Source organism: Periophthalmus magnuspinnatus, chromosome 14 (assembly GCF_009829125.3).
Source record: "Periophthalmus magnuspinnatus isolate fPerMag1 chromosome 14, fPerMag1.2.pri, whole genome shotgun sequence".
NCBI lineage: Eukaryota > Metazoa > Chordata > Actinopteri > Gobiiformes > Gobiidae > Periophthalmus > Periophthalmus magnuspinnatus.
Genome location: NC_047139.1, coordinates 9,035,341 through 9,051,723, shown reverse-complemented (window position 1 = coordinate 9,051,723; position 16,383 = coordinate 9,035,341). Strand labels below are relative to the sequence as shown.

At 38.3% G+C, this 16,383-nt stretch overlaps 1 protein-coding gene and 1 non-coding gene across 2 annotated transcripts; one reads left to right on the top strand and one right to left on the bottom strand.

The window, feature by feature from the left end:
• The first annotated feature begins 4,722 nt into the window (after positions 1 to 4,722).
• Positions 4,723 to 10,454, top strand: vtnb (vitronectin b). Its single transcript, XM_033978918.2, has 9 exons — positions 4,723 to 4,931; positions 5,358 to 5,474; positions 6,570 to 6,803; positions 7,895 to 8,034; positions 8,109 to 8,265; positions 8,810 to 8,968; positions 9,760 to 10,113; positions 10,195 to 10,394; positions 10,436 to 10,454. The coding sequence occupies exons 1-8, from the start codon at positions 4,865 to 4,867 to the stop codon at positions 10,326 to 10,328; spliced, it is 1,362 nt and encodes a 453-aa protein (XP_033834809.1). The 5' UTR covers positions 4,723 to 4,864; the 3' UTR covers positions 10,329 to 10,394; positions 10,436 to 10,454.
• Positions 10,455 to 11,367: 913 nt separating this feature from the next.
• Positions 11,368 to 11,441, bottom strand: trnat-agu (transfer RNA threonine (anticodon AGU)). The gene has a single exon. It is a non-coding gene; the product is annotated as a tRNA-Thr (tRNA).
• Between the last annotated feature and the right edge of the window lie 4,942 nt (positions 11,442 to 16,383).

The window sequence follows — 16,383 nt, the reverse complement described above, 5'->3', positions numbered from 1 at the left end:
CATTTGTACAGCATTTTTAAAGACACTCAGAGGCGTTTCACGTGGTTCAAGACAGACAAAACACAAATTGAGTCAAATTGAGTCCATTTTGAAAAACAAAAGAAATGTAGAATAGTTTTGACAAATTAATATTAAACAGAGGTCATATGTACTAAGGTTCAGTGTCTATTTGTGTCTGTGCCACTATCATTTTAGAGATGCTGGACATATCATTGTAGACAGTAAATCATAACACATTGTTTTCCAGTTTTTAGTTTATTATAGTTAATAAAAACAATAAATCAATAAACTCATATTAAAAACCAACATGGGCTTCTCATTCTAATCTGTAATGGAAATATTTGCACAGAGTGTCTCAAAGTCCTTCCAACATATTTAGGTGTAGTGCAGTTAGTCAGATTAATGAGTAAAGATATGATATTGAGTATTTAGAACTATATTTAAGTTGTGATTGATACTGAACTCTGACTCTGTGTTTAAAATGATTATACAATAGGCAACCCTGTAACATCTGTCCCAGAATTTTTCCACTTATACATTTGTCCACAGAGTTTTTCCCACTCATAAAAAGCTGGGGTTTTATGGTCTGTGAGACTGTTGCGGTTTAAGGCTCAAAGGTTTACCAGCAAAAAGGACACAACTCACAACATAAAAAGGACCAGTTTGGTGACCTGTTATGTAATGTAGCTAATATAAAAATCTGAAAGTAAAAAAGATCATCAAAGGTCATCAAGATCCAAAAATCATCATTGTGATTCAGTGCTTCTCTGTTTAAAGCAGCTCGGTGCTCACTTTTACCCCTCACTCATATTGTTCAGCACTATTAGTGATTAGTAGCATGTAGTGGGAAAATGCATTGTCACAACAGCTTTGCCACTGGATTTAAATACAATTTATGGGAACAAACTAAAGTTATAAGAACACAAAGTGTGCCAGGTTTAGTATTATATATTCTTAATACTGTACAAAGCAGTGTTTATTTCATCAACATAAATGTCATCAATGTTCAGTTTTCACTGAAAACTACCAAAAACATCTGAAATTTAAGAAAACAATCTGAAAATTAAAGGAGGGGACAGTGGACACTCGAAGCTCCAATCAGTCAAAATGTATTAATAAAGCACATTTAAAACAGCCAAAGCTTACCAAAGTGCTGGACAATACAGGTAGCATTTACAATGGAATAAAACTTACAAGTAAGCAAAACAAATAATAATTATAATAATAATTTAAAAAAATATTGTAACAGGGTGCCAAGGTGTCTCGTTCTACCTTGGAACAAATGCCAATGAGCATATAAAACATTTCTCCTGAATGATCCCATCACTTTGCGGAAACTTAGCTCTAAATCAGTGAGTCTTCCCCAGTCTCAGGACTTTTAACACCTGACCTCTCCTTGGATTACTGGCAGAGTTGGGAGGAAACAGTGTACAAATCCAGCTACATCTATCAGCAGGATAGACTCCGGTCCTGTGTGTCCCACCAGAGTTCAATAAAGATTTTCTTCGGGACTTCACAGGTCTCCAGGCCTATTAGTGCGCTGTGAACAGTTTTGATTGTCAGGGATTTTACTATTAATGTCTGTTGTAAATCCAGACCTTGGGCCCAAGACTTTTTAAACTCGATTGAGTCGTTTAACTTAACCCAGTTGGTGTCGGGCTCAACACATGAGAAAGGGCGCACCCTGGACTTGGTGTTGTCCTTTGGTGTTGATGTAAATCTGATGGAGATATGTAAAACGCACTTTTGTGACCACTATGTTGTTCTTTATAATGCTGCCTCAAAGTGTGGTTAGTCTGTGAGTCCCAGCACGCCGAGTGCGCACAATGAACTCTGATTTTCTCTTTGTTTTCTGGCGCGTTCTATGCATCTGAAACTATGAATGGAGACAATTGGCAAAACACCACACCAGATGGTCTGTTCTCTCATTTCAATGACACTTGCACGGAGGTTTTGGATGCAGTGTCTCCATTAAGACCAAAGCACATAAAGCCCATGGCACAGCTTTGGCTTAATGAGAAAACGTATGAGGTCAGGCGCGCATGTAGACGCACTGAGACGAAATGGAAAAAGACCATCTACAGGTTTCCCTGCAAATATCAAGTGACAGTCAAATGTCAAATCAGAGAGTAGTTAAAGCTAGTAGTTTTATATCAAACCTGGTGTCAATAAACTGCCACAAACCTCAGAAGCTTTATAGTACTTTGAAGTCTCTTGTAAATCCATGCAATGCAGATGTTGTGCCCTCATCTACTCTCTGTGAAAACTTCTTATCATTCTTCAGGGATAAAGTCTCTGCTCTGAGACTGCCACTGTCCCGTGTTGTGGACCTTGTAACTCACAGTCTGTAATTCAGTCTTTCAGTGTTTTGAGCCAGTGTCTCTCTCTGACTTGTTAAACAGCTAAAGCCTTTCTTGTGTCTACTAGAAATTATTCCTATCGTCGTCTGATCAAGGATTTTTTTATTCTGTTGGACCTTATATTGCCAATGTTGTGAACTTGACTCTGATGTTTGGTTGTTTTCCTCATCAGAACGCACAATGTAGCATGCCATTGTTTTGCAGATGACTTTCAAATATATCTTCACAGCCAGACCTCAATCAAAACCCTGCAAGAGGGATGTGCAGATTTTGTTGAGCACAAACTTCCCGAACTCCAAAGACTTAAATAAAAGTGAGATTGTTGTGTTTGGCCAAACTGACCCCCGCTTGAGCATGACAGTGTGATTGGTTCCCTGTCCTCCTATTGTTGCCCTGCAGTGAATCTTGGGAATCTTAGGGTGATTGTGGACTCCGTTCAAACTTGGCAAGCACATTAGCTCTGTCACAAAGTCCAGCTTCTTTCAGTTGAGTCTCCTTGCTAAAGTAAAGCTGCAGCTCGTCTGTTGACAAAAACACGAGGCCTTTGCTGTGCAGCATGCACTGGCTCCTATTTCATATCAGGTGAAATTCAGAATGTTATTGATTGTGTTTAAATGCCTGGACTCTATGGGTCCTCTTTATTTGATGGAGTTACTGCAGCTCTATACTCCACCCAGAGCCCTGAGGTGAAGCTGACAAGCTCCTGCTGCTGTGCCCAAAGCCAGGCTCAAGACCAGAGGTGACAGAACCTTTTCTGTGGCAACACCCAGACTATGGAACAGCTTAGACTAGACCGAAAACCCACCTCTTCTCCCTGGCATTTAATACTAGCTAAACAGGATAGTGCGAGTGCTTCTGAAGTCTAAATGTACTGTATAAATACAATTGAACTGAATTGAGAAAAGGTGCATTTGAGCAGAAATTTAAGGTGCTCAAGTGACTGTGCTGTTCTAATGTGAAAAGGCAAAGTATTCCACAGGCCCCATCTCCTCTGCTCTTCAGCCTAGTCCTGGGGACAATCAGGAGGTGCAGAGCACAAAGCCCTGGACGGGACATGGGGCTGGAGGAGTTCAAATAAATAGGAAGGTGTCATGCCATTAAGACTCTGAAAAACAATCATTAAAAAAGAAAACAAATGAAACTATATGTTTTAATGTATTCAGAGGCACAAATCAGACCATGTAGTCTTAGTGAAAGAGTAAATGACTAAATGTATTTCACATTAATTCTACTAAATCAACATGGCAATTTGTTGACTAAAACTACATAAAAACTTAAAAGCATTATTAGAAGTCAAAATTGGTCAAAAAACACTGGTCAAAAAATTATGTAATGTTTGATATTTTTAAGAAACATCTTTCTCCCTAGAGTCTATACACATCATACAATTTGTAGGTACTGTAAGACCAAAAGACCAAAAGTTATTTTGTGAGTGCTTCTGAAGTGTGATAAAAAATAAATGTGCAAATGTGACTGACGAGGAAGCCCTATATTCTGTAGATTACAGCAATTACACAACAAGCATCTTTATCTTATCCTATGATGACCTATGATGGCCTGATTATACCATTTTAAAAAAAACAAAGTGTATTTTTTGTGTTCTTGGCTAAGGCAACTTAATTGAAAAAAGGAATGTTATTTGGTTAATGATTTTTTTTTTTTTTTTTTTTTTTTTTTGTCACAAAGTAATCAATAGAGGAAAAACTTAACTTAGTTACACAATATTTGAGCTCGGAGAACAACTGCCATTGAATGAGTGGGTTCACACTTGCAAAAACAACACATTTGAGATACACCAAAGACCTTAACCTGGAATAGGCCGGGACCAAATCCGGACTAAAACAGGAGCAAACCAAGTCAATATCAATTCTAAAATGGGGTCTAACCAGGAGTGTGAATGCAACCAATGACACATGCAAAGAAGCACCAAAGTCTTCTCACTTAATATATGTTTAAAAATAAAAACAACAACAACAACAACAACAACATATTTTTGAGTTTTAAAGCTATGTGTACTTATGTTTGGTTTAGTTATAATTTAGTTTAATTCCAATAGTGTGTAACCATACGTAACAACAAAAAATGCAAAAAACTGTAGCCAAATAAGTATGATAATGTTATCATGCTATTGCTATTGTTATAAACATAACAATAGCAAACAAGCTTTAATGTCATGTATAATGTATGTGTTGTAATTTAAGCAATGACGTTAATAGTAACATAGACAAATCAATGAAAGGCTTTTAAAATATTTTAAAGCATACATTTTGTGAAGAGTGGCTTATCTGGGACACTGTTTAATGATTATAGCTTGAGCCTGAAACGCCTCAGGGGTCAGTGCCTTTTCAAAATGATCTATTGATATTCTGCCCACAGTCCTGCTCTAAAACTGGGCCATTCTCAAAGGGCTGTTTACTGGTACTGACAGCTCGACAACTGTGCTAACAAAAGAAGGCGATATATAGTTGTTGTTTTTTTTATTTGTGGGTATTTTTCTTAAGAACATGAAGCCCACTGTGGTACTGCTGCTTGGGGTTGTTCTCTTGATGAGGGGCACTTTTGCTGCAGAAGGTAAGATTTTCAATGTTTCAATATTGGAAAAAGTAAAATCCCAAACTGTTTTAATAGAAGTATATTTTCGTATTTTAACTCTTTTTAACTTAATTTAACTCTTATTTATGATTTTTTTTAAAGATCACATAGGGTGATAGTGACCTTTTCTTTTTTTCAGCCTCTAGTTGCATGTGATTCTTTTTGTTGTCAATAAAAAACAAATCCTTACAGGTTATTTTCAGAGAATATGGCTATCTTTGACTGTTTTTTTTGTTTTTTTTTTGTTTGTTTGATCTTAAAATATTTCTGATATTGCTAAAATTCACAAACTAACTATTGCCATTTGAATATTGTCTTTCAAATTGAGACTGATTTACTCCTACATCCTAGACTTTGTTGCATAACTATGAACCACTTTTTGACAAACAACCTGAATTTTCCCAGAATCCTGTGAGCAGCGCTGTGGATCCTTTAACCCTAAGACCAAATGCCAGTGTGACTCCATGTGTGTGTACTACGGGAGCTGCTGTCCTGACTACGAATCCGTCTGCCCCAAAAAGGGTTAGTCACTTAACAACTGTCAATACGTGTAGTGATAAATATATTTTTTTCCATTAAATTCAAACAGGTTTGTTTCTTCAACTTCAAGCACAAACACACACACATCACATACAAATAGAGTGGAACTAAAGCTGGACTAGACCGGGACTGAACATGGACTACAACATCAGTAGGGACAAGAGTAGGACAAGGGTGAATGCACCTTAAATTTACAAATGGAGACTTTTTTCTCTTTCCTTTTGGCTGCTCCCTTTTCAGTGGCAGCCACCTTAAATCACATTTCTCCACCTTCTTCAGACCTCTACATTTCTCAAATCAACTTACTTTATGTCCATCACCATATCCATCGATCTCCTCTTTGGTATTCCTCTCAATCTCCTGACCATGAACTCTAAATAATTGATATGTGACTACGAAATTGTCCTAAATTAGTTGATGTTAGTCCATAGAACAGTTAGGAATGGTAGTCATCTGGACACTGTTTTTAAATCAAAGTTAATGTGGGACTAAACAGAGCTGCTAAACTGGGCAGTGCCTGGAGGACTAAAAAAGACAATGAGTGGAGAGGAAGGGCAGGAGGTATTGACCTTAACCCGCCCCGCCCACTTTTGCCTCTAAATGCTACTAAACCACACTTTCAGTTCTGATCAATAGAGAATTTTAGAAAGGTTTTGCTGCTTAAATATGATATAAAGTAGATTGATTTGTGTAATGTTCATGTTCACCAACAAGTCAACACTGCACCGATCCTCTGGGAGCCTTTAAAATGGCTTTGTAGTTTGTATAGAACGTATTTGCTGTCAAGACAGCCAGCCCCAATGCAAAATAATAAAATTTATCTAACAGGTATCCACACTTCTAACTCCGCTCCTACAAAACATCTGGCTATAATCAGGGCAGTCTCTCATGATGTCACCAACTATTTGAAATTGGCAGTGGCGACTAGAGCAAAACAAACCCATTTTTATACATTTTTGACAAACAACAAAGCTGCAAATATACATAGTTTGCACTAATCATCAAAAACCTAAAAAGAGTATATCTTGACATAAATTAGGATAAGTTGTAACATGGTTCTATATAAATGTCTTACAGCACGAGGTGACACTTTTGCTGAAACTGAGGATGTGACTGAGATCACAACAACAGTGAATGAAGTGTCTTTAGCTCCCACTCTGCCATCCCCTATTTCCACTCCTGGCTCTGCTGCGGTGATCGTCGAAGAACTAGGTCCCACTGAGACCACGGACCCCAACGGAGCCACCTGCAGCGGGCAAGCTTTCGATGCTTTCCTCCAGCTCAAAAATGGCTCCATCTATGCATTCAGAGGTAAGACTGTTTTGTTTTTGCTTTTCGTCTCTCTACTGCAAATTGTCTGCCTCTGGTTAGAAAGTCAGGTAGTGGGTTCTAGCATAAATGAAGGAGCCTGATTCCACTAAGGTGGTCAAAAAACAATACTCAGATACTAATCAATTCTAAAACTACTATCAAAACTAGATTCTCATTTGAAAATGTATAAAAACAAAATAATAATTTAAAAAAAACTGGACCTTTCCTGAATAGTTTTAGAATCATCTTGATCTATATATCTCCAGCACTCGTGTAAGAGCACATGGTAACATTTAAGGAAGTACTATTATTTTGTGTTAAAAGATCAATTCCATTGTCTTTAAAATAATGTTTTTTTTATTATCATAGTGCTATCATTTCCTTCATATTGAATTGTATTTATTTATATTTTGCATTGTGACACTTAATTCCACTATTTCAGAGTCTAGGGTTTAGGAGTCTACTATGAAAGTGCAGTGGGTTGATATTAATAAAATATAAACTCTAAGTGTTGCTTTTTAATCGTAAGGATGTCATTAAACGGGGTATTGCGCAAATTCTACTTTTTGGCGGGTTTTGTCATTTTATAACATTGTTCCCTGATCAAAAACATGGCTGGAAGTGGTTTTATGTTTATGTTTGAGTAATCTAGTAATCCGGGCACTATTGAACCGTGCTTATAGTTAGAAAACAAAACAATAACTTCACAAACCTGGAGCAATGTGCAGTAGTTTCATTAACGGAATACACACTGATAGTTTTGTGATTATATTTTCAAAACAATAAAAGGTGATGATCTAAATATGTTACGTGTTAACAATTAATACTCCATAGAAGTGTAATATCCCCTCTTTAATTAAAAAGAAAACCCGGGAAATGTTTAATCACTTGAATTATTGGTGTAACATAATAATTGCCATTACTGGCCTATAAGTATCTGTGATTGATATTATCATGCATTAATACTTTTTACTACTGTTCTTAAGACTGCTGTTAATGTACATTTAAATCACTGTCACCAAGAGATTTCATTCTAGGATCAATAAATTGTTAATAAGTTAATGTGTTCCCTCTGTGTGTGTCATTTTTAGGTGAATATTTCTTTGAGCTTGATGACAAATCCGTGCTTCCTGGTTATCCCAAATTAATTGAAGATGTTTGGGGAATTCCTGGCCCCATTGACGCTGCTTTTACAAGGATCAACTGCCAGGGAAAAACCTATATATTCAAGGTGCTATACCTATTTAGGAACGCTTATATTACAGTGAATAGTTTGTGATCTTACCTGATATATTTGGTATATAGGGAAACAAGTATTGGAGATTTGATGGGGACGTGCTGGACGAGGATTACCCGAGGAACATTACAGTCGGTTTTGATGGGGTCCCGAGTGACATGGACGCAGCCTTTGCTGTCCCTGCCCCGAGTCATAGAGGGAAAGAGAAAGCCTATTTCTTCAAAGGTACTCAGCGTATTGTTAAATATACAGTACTTGTGTTGAGCCCTGTGAGAGTAAGAAAGAAACAGTACAGCATTGTCAAAAAAACTTTTTCTTAAATGCATCAAATAAAGACCTATTTGGATAAGCCTATTACTGTGATATTACGGACAAAGTGAGTTAGCAGATTCAAAATTGTGAAAATGTAATTGGTGTTTCAGCTATTTTGTTTTAAAGGTAGGACAGACATTTTTTATATTTTTGTAAATGTAAAAGTTTTATTTAATACATATTATTTGACAGAAGTTGAACATATTCAAACAAATAATGACTAAATCGTCTACTTAAAAACATCTATTTATTCTAATAGACCAGCTCTGTCCCATTTAGATTTAGTAATTGTTTCACTCTTATTTTCCAGTTATTAAAATGTCTGGGCAATGTTATACTAGAAAATGTACAAATTTTGGACGGGGTTTATGTTTTTACTAAAATAACAAAAATTATCTGATCCCATTGGAAAGATCAACCTTCAAATGAAAACCTGTGACTTGTTTTGTGTCTGCAGATGACAAGTATTACCAGTACGAGTTCAAGCACCAGCCGACCCACGAGGAGTGTGTGGAGATGACACGTTCATCTCCCTCTGTGGTTTTCACACGCTACACCGATCTGTTCTGTGACCACTCCTTCACAGACATGTTCAGAGAGCTGTTTGGGGCCCCATGTAAGTCTTCTATACTCCCTGCTGTGAACAAGTTTAGGCATTAATAAGTTAGTTTTGACATTTTGATTGTATTCAGATATAGCAATTGTTTTAATGGGTCAAAGAGGTAAATTTTTTTTGTTTTTTATTATGAGAGTCAGTGCCATTTTGAGAAACTAAAATATACTTAATAGATTAGGTTCACTTCACATGAAAATATCCAAAGAGCCTATCTTAAAACTGGAAGACAGGTCAGAATTCTATAGTTGAATGCCAAAATATAAAATTGTAGCGTTCATTGTGAGAAGAGACAACACGGTTTAAGAAAAATTCTCCTTTGTCAACTGGACAAAAGTGGCTTCTTCAGTTCTGGTCAGATTGATGGTAGACACTGAAGAGAGGCGCTAACTACACTGAAACTAACACACGTATTTGTTTACAGTTTCATTTTGTTAGCTAGGTCTATTGAACTACACTAAGCGTGAACTGTGCCTGAGTCATATTTAGCATAATCATTCAGGCCCCTAATGGGTGCACTTTTAGCATACTGGCTATCACTATTGTTTTCCTTGTTTTGATTTAGGTCTGGTATTATTTTGCTATGGATCATACCTGGACAAGTGAGGCAAAGGCATTACGGTTTAACAATTATTATGACAATTACGATTATGCTCCTGACATGTTTCTCAGAGGCATTGATGGGGGGGTCAAATGCAGAGTACAAATTTATAAAGAGGCACAATATTATTATTATTACCTTAACCTTTTTTATTACTGTTATGGCCTAATGGTATTCCTTTGTCCTTCTCCAGCTGGCAGCACTCCCAGCGGCCCACGCCTCATCAGCCAGGACTGGGTAGGGCTGAGCTATCCCGTGGACGCAGCCATGGTGGGACGAGTCAAACTTACCCCCAAGCCCACCCTTCCCCCTGTGACTGTAGCCAAACGTCACAACTTCAGAAGGAGAAGACCCAACAAAAAACGAGGCTCACGAAGGACCCGTCAGGTGTCATTTGAGGATCTTTTTGATGGCCTTTTTGATGACCTCTTTGACTACGGAGAATTTATTGACTACACTGACTATAGCCACATGAGGCACACACATCAACCAGAGCCGCAACAAGTCAAGACAACGCCAGTTCAGAATGTCTACTTCTTCAAAAAAGGTATTTTTTAATGTTTGTATAGTCTGTGAACATGTTGTAGGAGTGAATGTTAAATGCTTTGGTTGAAATTTTGCTTTTCAGATAAATACACCAGAGTTGATCTAAAGAGGAAACGTGTGGACAGCGTGCTCCCTCCTTACCCACGTTCTATTGCAAAATACTGGCTTGGTTGTGAGAATGAACAAGTTCCTGACAATTCACGAGCAGAAAAATAAAAGAGGCTTCAACTAAAAAGGACAAATCTAATTTACACAAGGCAACACCACCCTGATCACATCAAAAATAATGAAGCAGTTGAAATAGTCAAATTTGTTTGATTAAACTGAAATTCTGTCTGAGGTTATAATAAAGTCCACATTTGTGTTTTCAAAGTATGTTTTTGCATGTTTAACCCGTGCATGTAAACTACTGTCATAATTAAGTGGAAGTAGCCATTAAAATGAAATATAAATAAACGACTGGATAATTGCACAGGTACAATCCAATCACTTGCTGTGGCTGTCGGAAACTTTTGTGAAGGAGAAGGCCTGAAAGAAAAATTCAGTTCTGTCAACCAACAAAAACATTTCTGGGGTGAAGACGCTGCTCATCCAAGCCGCTTGTTCAGATCTGGTCAGATTGCTGGTGTACTGAACTGAATTTTTCTTTTAATATAAATCATACCTGGAAAGATTGAGGGATTAGGCCACACAGACATGATTTGTGAAGGAGCGCCATCTGCTGGACCTTAAAGGAAATGCAATAGTTGTTGAAATATCTGTACGGTAAATGTAGCCTACTTAAAAGATGAAAGTAACAATAAAACAAATATTAACACAACAAAACAGCGAAACTATAGCATAATAACAACAGTTCATTTCGCCCATTTTTAGCGCACGTTTGTCAGTTAGCTAGCTTACAACAAAGGCAGCTAACTAAACGGTAAAACTGGCTAGGGTGTATAATTTATAAAGATAATAGTGAAATAATAAGATTTGATATCTCCCATACAATTTACGGTTTAACTTTTACCTTCGGCAACAGTTCTGAAAACACTGGATGGTGCTTATTCATCTTGAAACAGATAATTCGTCGTCTGTTTCTTAACTTTGCTCTCATTGTGGTTCTCTGGACAGCGTGTCTGGCTAATTCAGCAAGGAAGGTAAGTATTTTGCACAAAATCAAAATAATCATAATTATATCATTGCTGATGTTATGTAGAATGTGTTGTATCATGTGAAAACTACTTAAAATATGCCTGTACAAATTTGAAAAAGGCACCGCTGGGATTCGAACCCAGGATCTCCTGTTTACTAGACAGGCGCTTTAACCAACTAAGCCACGGCGCCACGTGACGATGATGACCACACCGGTCTTTATGAAAGAAGACACATGGCATCTTACTATCCATACGTTTTTTATTTTAGCTATCAAACTAACAATATCTGAATATATTTTTTCTTTACATTTTTGATAAATGTGAGAGCAAAGCATACCTCACTATAAATACTTCTATAAATACTCTGCCTGTACTCTATGATAAGGTTCAGTTCAGGAGATAATCGATCATAGCTGCAGAGAGCTCCACATCAGACAGGTTAAAATCACCCAGATCCTGCAGAGATATGTCAGACAGATCAGAGGCGGACTCATCGGTGATGCGCCTTCCTCCCTGGATGGACTCGTCAGGGCTGAGGGCATTTTGCTTCGGCTCCGGTTTGACGGGCCCACAGCGAGTTTGAGCGTCCAGAGAGTCGACCCCCAGGAAAGCCTCCAGCTCTTCAGGGATGTCCCACTCACTTAGCGAGTTGTGGAGGAAATCAGCCCCGCAGAGGTCGCTAAAGTCCGGGATGTCCATATAGCTCTCCCAGCAGTGCCCATGCCCGGGGGTCGCAGCCTTATCCGGGGATCCTGGCTTTGGCAGTGACAGAGCTCTCGCCTCCAAGATGTTTGAGAGCTGGTCGGACAGGGAAAGTCTGGATGCGGTGTATCCAGGAGAGGAGGTCAGGCTTGGAGGTGACGGGAATGTGGGGACCTGGGCGAATGGTGGGCTGAGGGGGGTGGAGAAGTACTGTGGCTTGTAAGACTCTGCGCTGGGTTTTGGCGTCTGTCTTGACAGCTTCTTACTCTTGAAATGTCGTGCACGGTGATTCTGAAACCAGACCTGGTAAAGAATAACAGAAAAAAATAAAATACATTAGTTTTGGTGTAGCCTATTGTTTGCTTTAAACTATGAACGTCATATGTCATTGTATTTTATAGTAATCCACTGTTCTTACCTGGATTTTGGACTCAGGTAGGCCAGTCAGAGAGGCCAGGGACTCCTTCATCTTGATGTCGGGATATTGCGTAATGGAGAAGGCCCTTTCCAACTCGGTCAGCTGCGCTTTGCTGAAGGTGGTGCGCTTTTTGCGGCGGTGAGTGTGTGGACGCATGTAGGGCGTATCTTTGGGTACTAAGGGAAACAAACAAAAGTAATTTACTCTTAGTGACTTAGAAAATCTGTATCTTACATGTCTAATGAATCTGCAGCCAAAATAATAATATTAAAACAGAATAAGTAAACCCACCTCTGTTTGGGGTTTGTGCGTAATTCTTAATGTTGTTGAGATCCAGGCAGGTGTTGGTCCAGTAAAAGGTGCTCATCTCAGGTGCAGTAAACTCCATTCCGTAAGCCATTTCTTGTAGTCCCTTATTTCCAAGTGCGTTGAGACTTAATACTATGAAGCGTTTTGCTCCAAACTGATGATAACTAACCGAACTGCACGGGTTTTTATGTTAGCTTGGGAGTCGGACGCCAATCACCCTCAGCCACACCCACCTATGGGCCACTTGCGGATCTAAAGTGCATATTGCCCACTTTGCAAACACGTGCCTTTGATGTGGTGCACACCTAATACCCACTGCTCCCCTAACTCCGTGTTTGATTCACAATGAGCCATTAAGGAGCCCACTTTGGCTAGACGAACTATGGGGTCCCTTAGCAGCAAGAGCAAGACAAACTTATTAAAACTGCAATAGTCAGAAATTAGGTAATGCAAACTTACAGTGCACAATGGCCAACTATTGCTGTATTTTGGTGTGAGATGAATTAATTATATGTCTCATAATAAATATTGACTAGTATTGAAAATATGTTCTCTTTGAAAATGCTTTGTTCCACCTTGTGAAGTCATGAAAGTCATGAAGTGGTAGTTTTTTGAAGTTAACAGCTCCTTTTACCTTTTGTTTGGTAGAGATGAATTCCAGGGCTGAACTGTATGGATTTTAAAACACAGTGGAGCACTTCCTGTATTGCACATAACATCACAAGCTGGAACATTGTTTTCTGTTTGAGAGAAAAAAAAAAACCCAACACATTGTTTTTGATGATGAACCAACATTATAACACATCGGAAAGTATAACATACAACATAATAAGGGTCCTTTAAAGTTGTAAAGTTTTACTCTTTGGTCATCATCATTTGTTCATGTTTTAGCTCATTTCCCACGACACTTGCTGTGCCCCAATAAACATAGGCTAGGACATCCAGGACAGATTTGTTGACAGGTAAAACCAATGACACCTTTTGACACACTTTGACGCTAAGTCTGGTCAACATCCTCTTCATTCAGCGCACGGCCTCCTGGAGCGCAGCAGGTACAAATCCCTTTTCCTTAAACGCGTAAAAGCCTTGGAGCTGTGTGCAGAGCCTTGGACGTGTATCGAAAGGTGGTGGCAGAGTGTGAGCCTCTAGGTAGCTGTAATGTGTGGAGGTGACAAACCGGGCTACTGCGTTTCCACTGGTCGAGACATCAAAACAGCAGATTTATGCGCGGTGCAGTGGACAGACAGTTTCCAGACTAGACTGACAGATGGTTACAGCAGAAATCACTCACATTATTACTTTTTAATGAAATTCTACTTGATATTACACACACCCCTCCACTTTTCCCAGTTCCCATAGTTCTGACAACAGCGTGCGTAAAAGCCATTAAAAGCCATAAAATTCGCTCTTTTTGTGTTTGAGTCTTTACGCACGGTGCATCCACTTCATCCTGGCATGTCGCGTTCAGTTTTTTTTATATGTAGGTCTAAACATAGAAATAAAAGTGTTTTTCTTAAAGCAGTAACAAATGTGATGTGCGCGTAAAACTTGAATGGCGCATTATCATCTGTGAGTGCGCCTGATCACCAAAGTAAATGCTCTGATCTGAGGAAACAATAGTGGACACTAATGGCAGCACATGGCCGTCACATGACCATTATTAAACCAATAACATATCGATACTAATTATTCAGGAGTGTCGAAACTTTGTCACGTGCTTTTCAAATGAACTACTGGCCATCAACAGATTTGACTTAATCTTTCAAAACATGCTCCAACATGCCGACATTTGAGCTACTAGTAGGCTATTTCAAAGGCTTTATAATTTATAATAGGCAATAGATATTTTTGAGTATTTGTATGTGTTAAATGTGAGAGAATTGCTAAATAATTTAGACCACGTGATGGCACTATAGGCTCACAAAGGGGATAGCAAGAGTGAAAATACAGTAGTTAAAATGCTCATGTACATAAAGTCATACTTATTTAGTGGGATTTTGTGTATCTTGTATTTTAATAGGCTACAGGTGGGTCGTCGATACAGATCACAGACTTTAAAACAATATACATACAATATATATATGGTTCCCCAAGATGGTTTTATTTGCTGATAATACAAATTACAACAACAGAGACATGGCTACATTCACACTGCAGGTCTTGATACTTAATTGAAGTGGCCTGATGTGCAGAATTTGTACATTGGAACTTGTTATACAATTTAAATATATGTAAATAATACTGAGAACAATTAGTCAATATCGAAATACCTAAAATGAGCAATATTTTTATCTTTCACCTTAAATAGGCTACTTGATATTTTATGTTTGATTTACTTTCTTGTCCAATATGTCAATAAACTTTATAATCTTTGTGGACCAAAAACCACTGGCCTAGAAAGTGGAGTAAGTTGAGAAATTCACATATCAAAAAATAAGAATTTTGCCTTTTTATGGCTGCACATGTAGGTTTATATTTTACCATCACTTTTACTTATGGACATTCTTAATACACAAACTGTTCTTTGGCATTTAGTCCTAACAAACTCAAGTGTGTATGTCCAACAATCCTCTCTTTGATTTTAGGTTTGACACACTGGTGTGAATGACGCTCTGCTGCCTCTACAATACACACACCTCAGCTGTTTGATGTGGAAGGGGAAGAAGAAGTCCACGTTTCCTGTTAACTCCACAGATTTTTGAGCACGTTCCACCACTAACACCATCCTGGGATGTTCAAAAGAGCATAGCAGGGTGGTGTGAATCAATGTTGTTGTTGGATAAAAGATGAGCCAGAGAATATAAAAAAAGAAGGCATCAATGAATACAGCTTTAAAACTGAAATTTAAGAACTGGTGGAATTTGGCAATAAAAGCAGCAGATTCCTGAACCTACATTGGATGTCATTGGAAATAGATAAGATTAAAAAAATATATATATTTTGGACTATATGGGGTAAATAATAGCGTATATAGAAGATCATGGCTACATTACTTTCAAATGCAAAATAACTCACACACTTGCTGAGCAGGGACAAAGCCCTAGTGAATATTTGCCATTTGAACAATGAAAAGGTATTCAATAAGCAGTTTAATTTATTTACAAGTAAGCTATGTGTGCGACTATACAAAATACTGTTGAACAATATGGAAATATGAAAAATCAACACTTAATTGTTCTAACAACTCCATGTTAGACTTTCTATTATTTTTTTTTTCACATGTCTGAATTCGGGTTAACCCTTTGACTGTACATCAACCACTTTACTCGTTGCCACAGCAACCCTGGTGCTCTAACCCTGCCCCCTGCTGTCTCGGCACAACTAATGTCTCAGAACTCTTCGCTGGCCCTTATGATTCCTGCTTGAGCCCGGTTAATCAACTCTTCACCAAGGAGCAGTTTCAAGTCAAGAAACTTTACTGTTTTTTTCCCAGAAACTGGCAGTCACTCTTATACTGAAGCCATAAATTGGTGAGTGGAATTACTACACGCACTGCCCATTTCCGAGTGCAAGAGGCCATCCTGTAGAAACTCAACATTCAGTCAACCAAGTCCACGCCACCCATGTTGGTGTTGTACTCAGCGATTGCCAGTAGCCTTGACACCTGGACAAACCTTTTCTCTTTCTTGGACCATCTTCTGCGTGTGTCCTGAGGTTAAATGCCATAGGCCCATGACAACGGGCTTGTTGTCCAATCACTTTA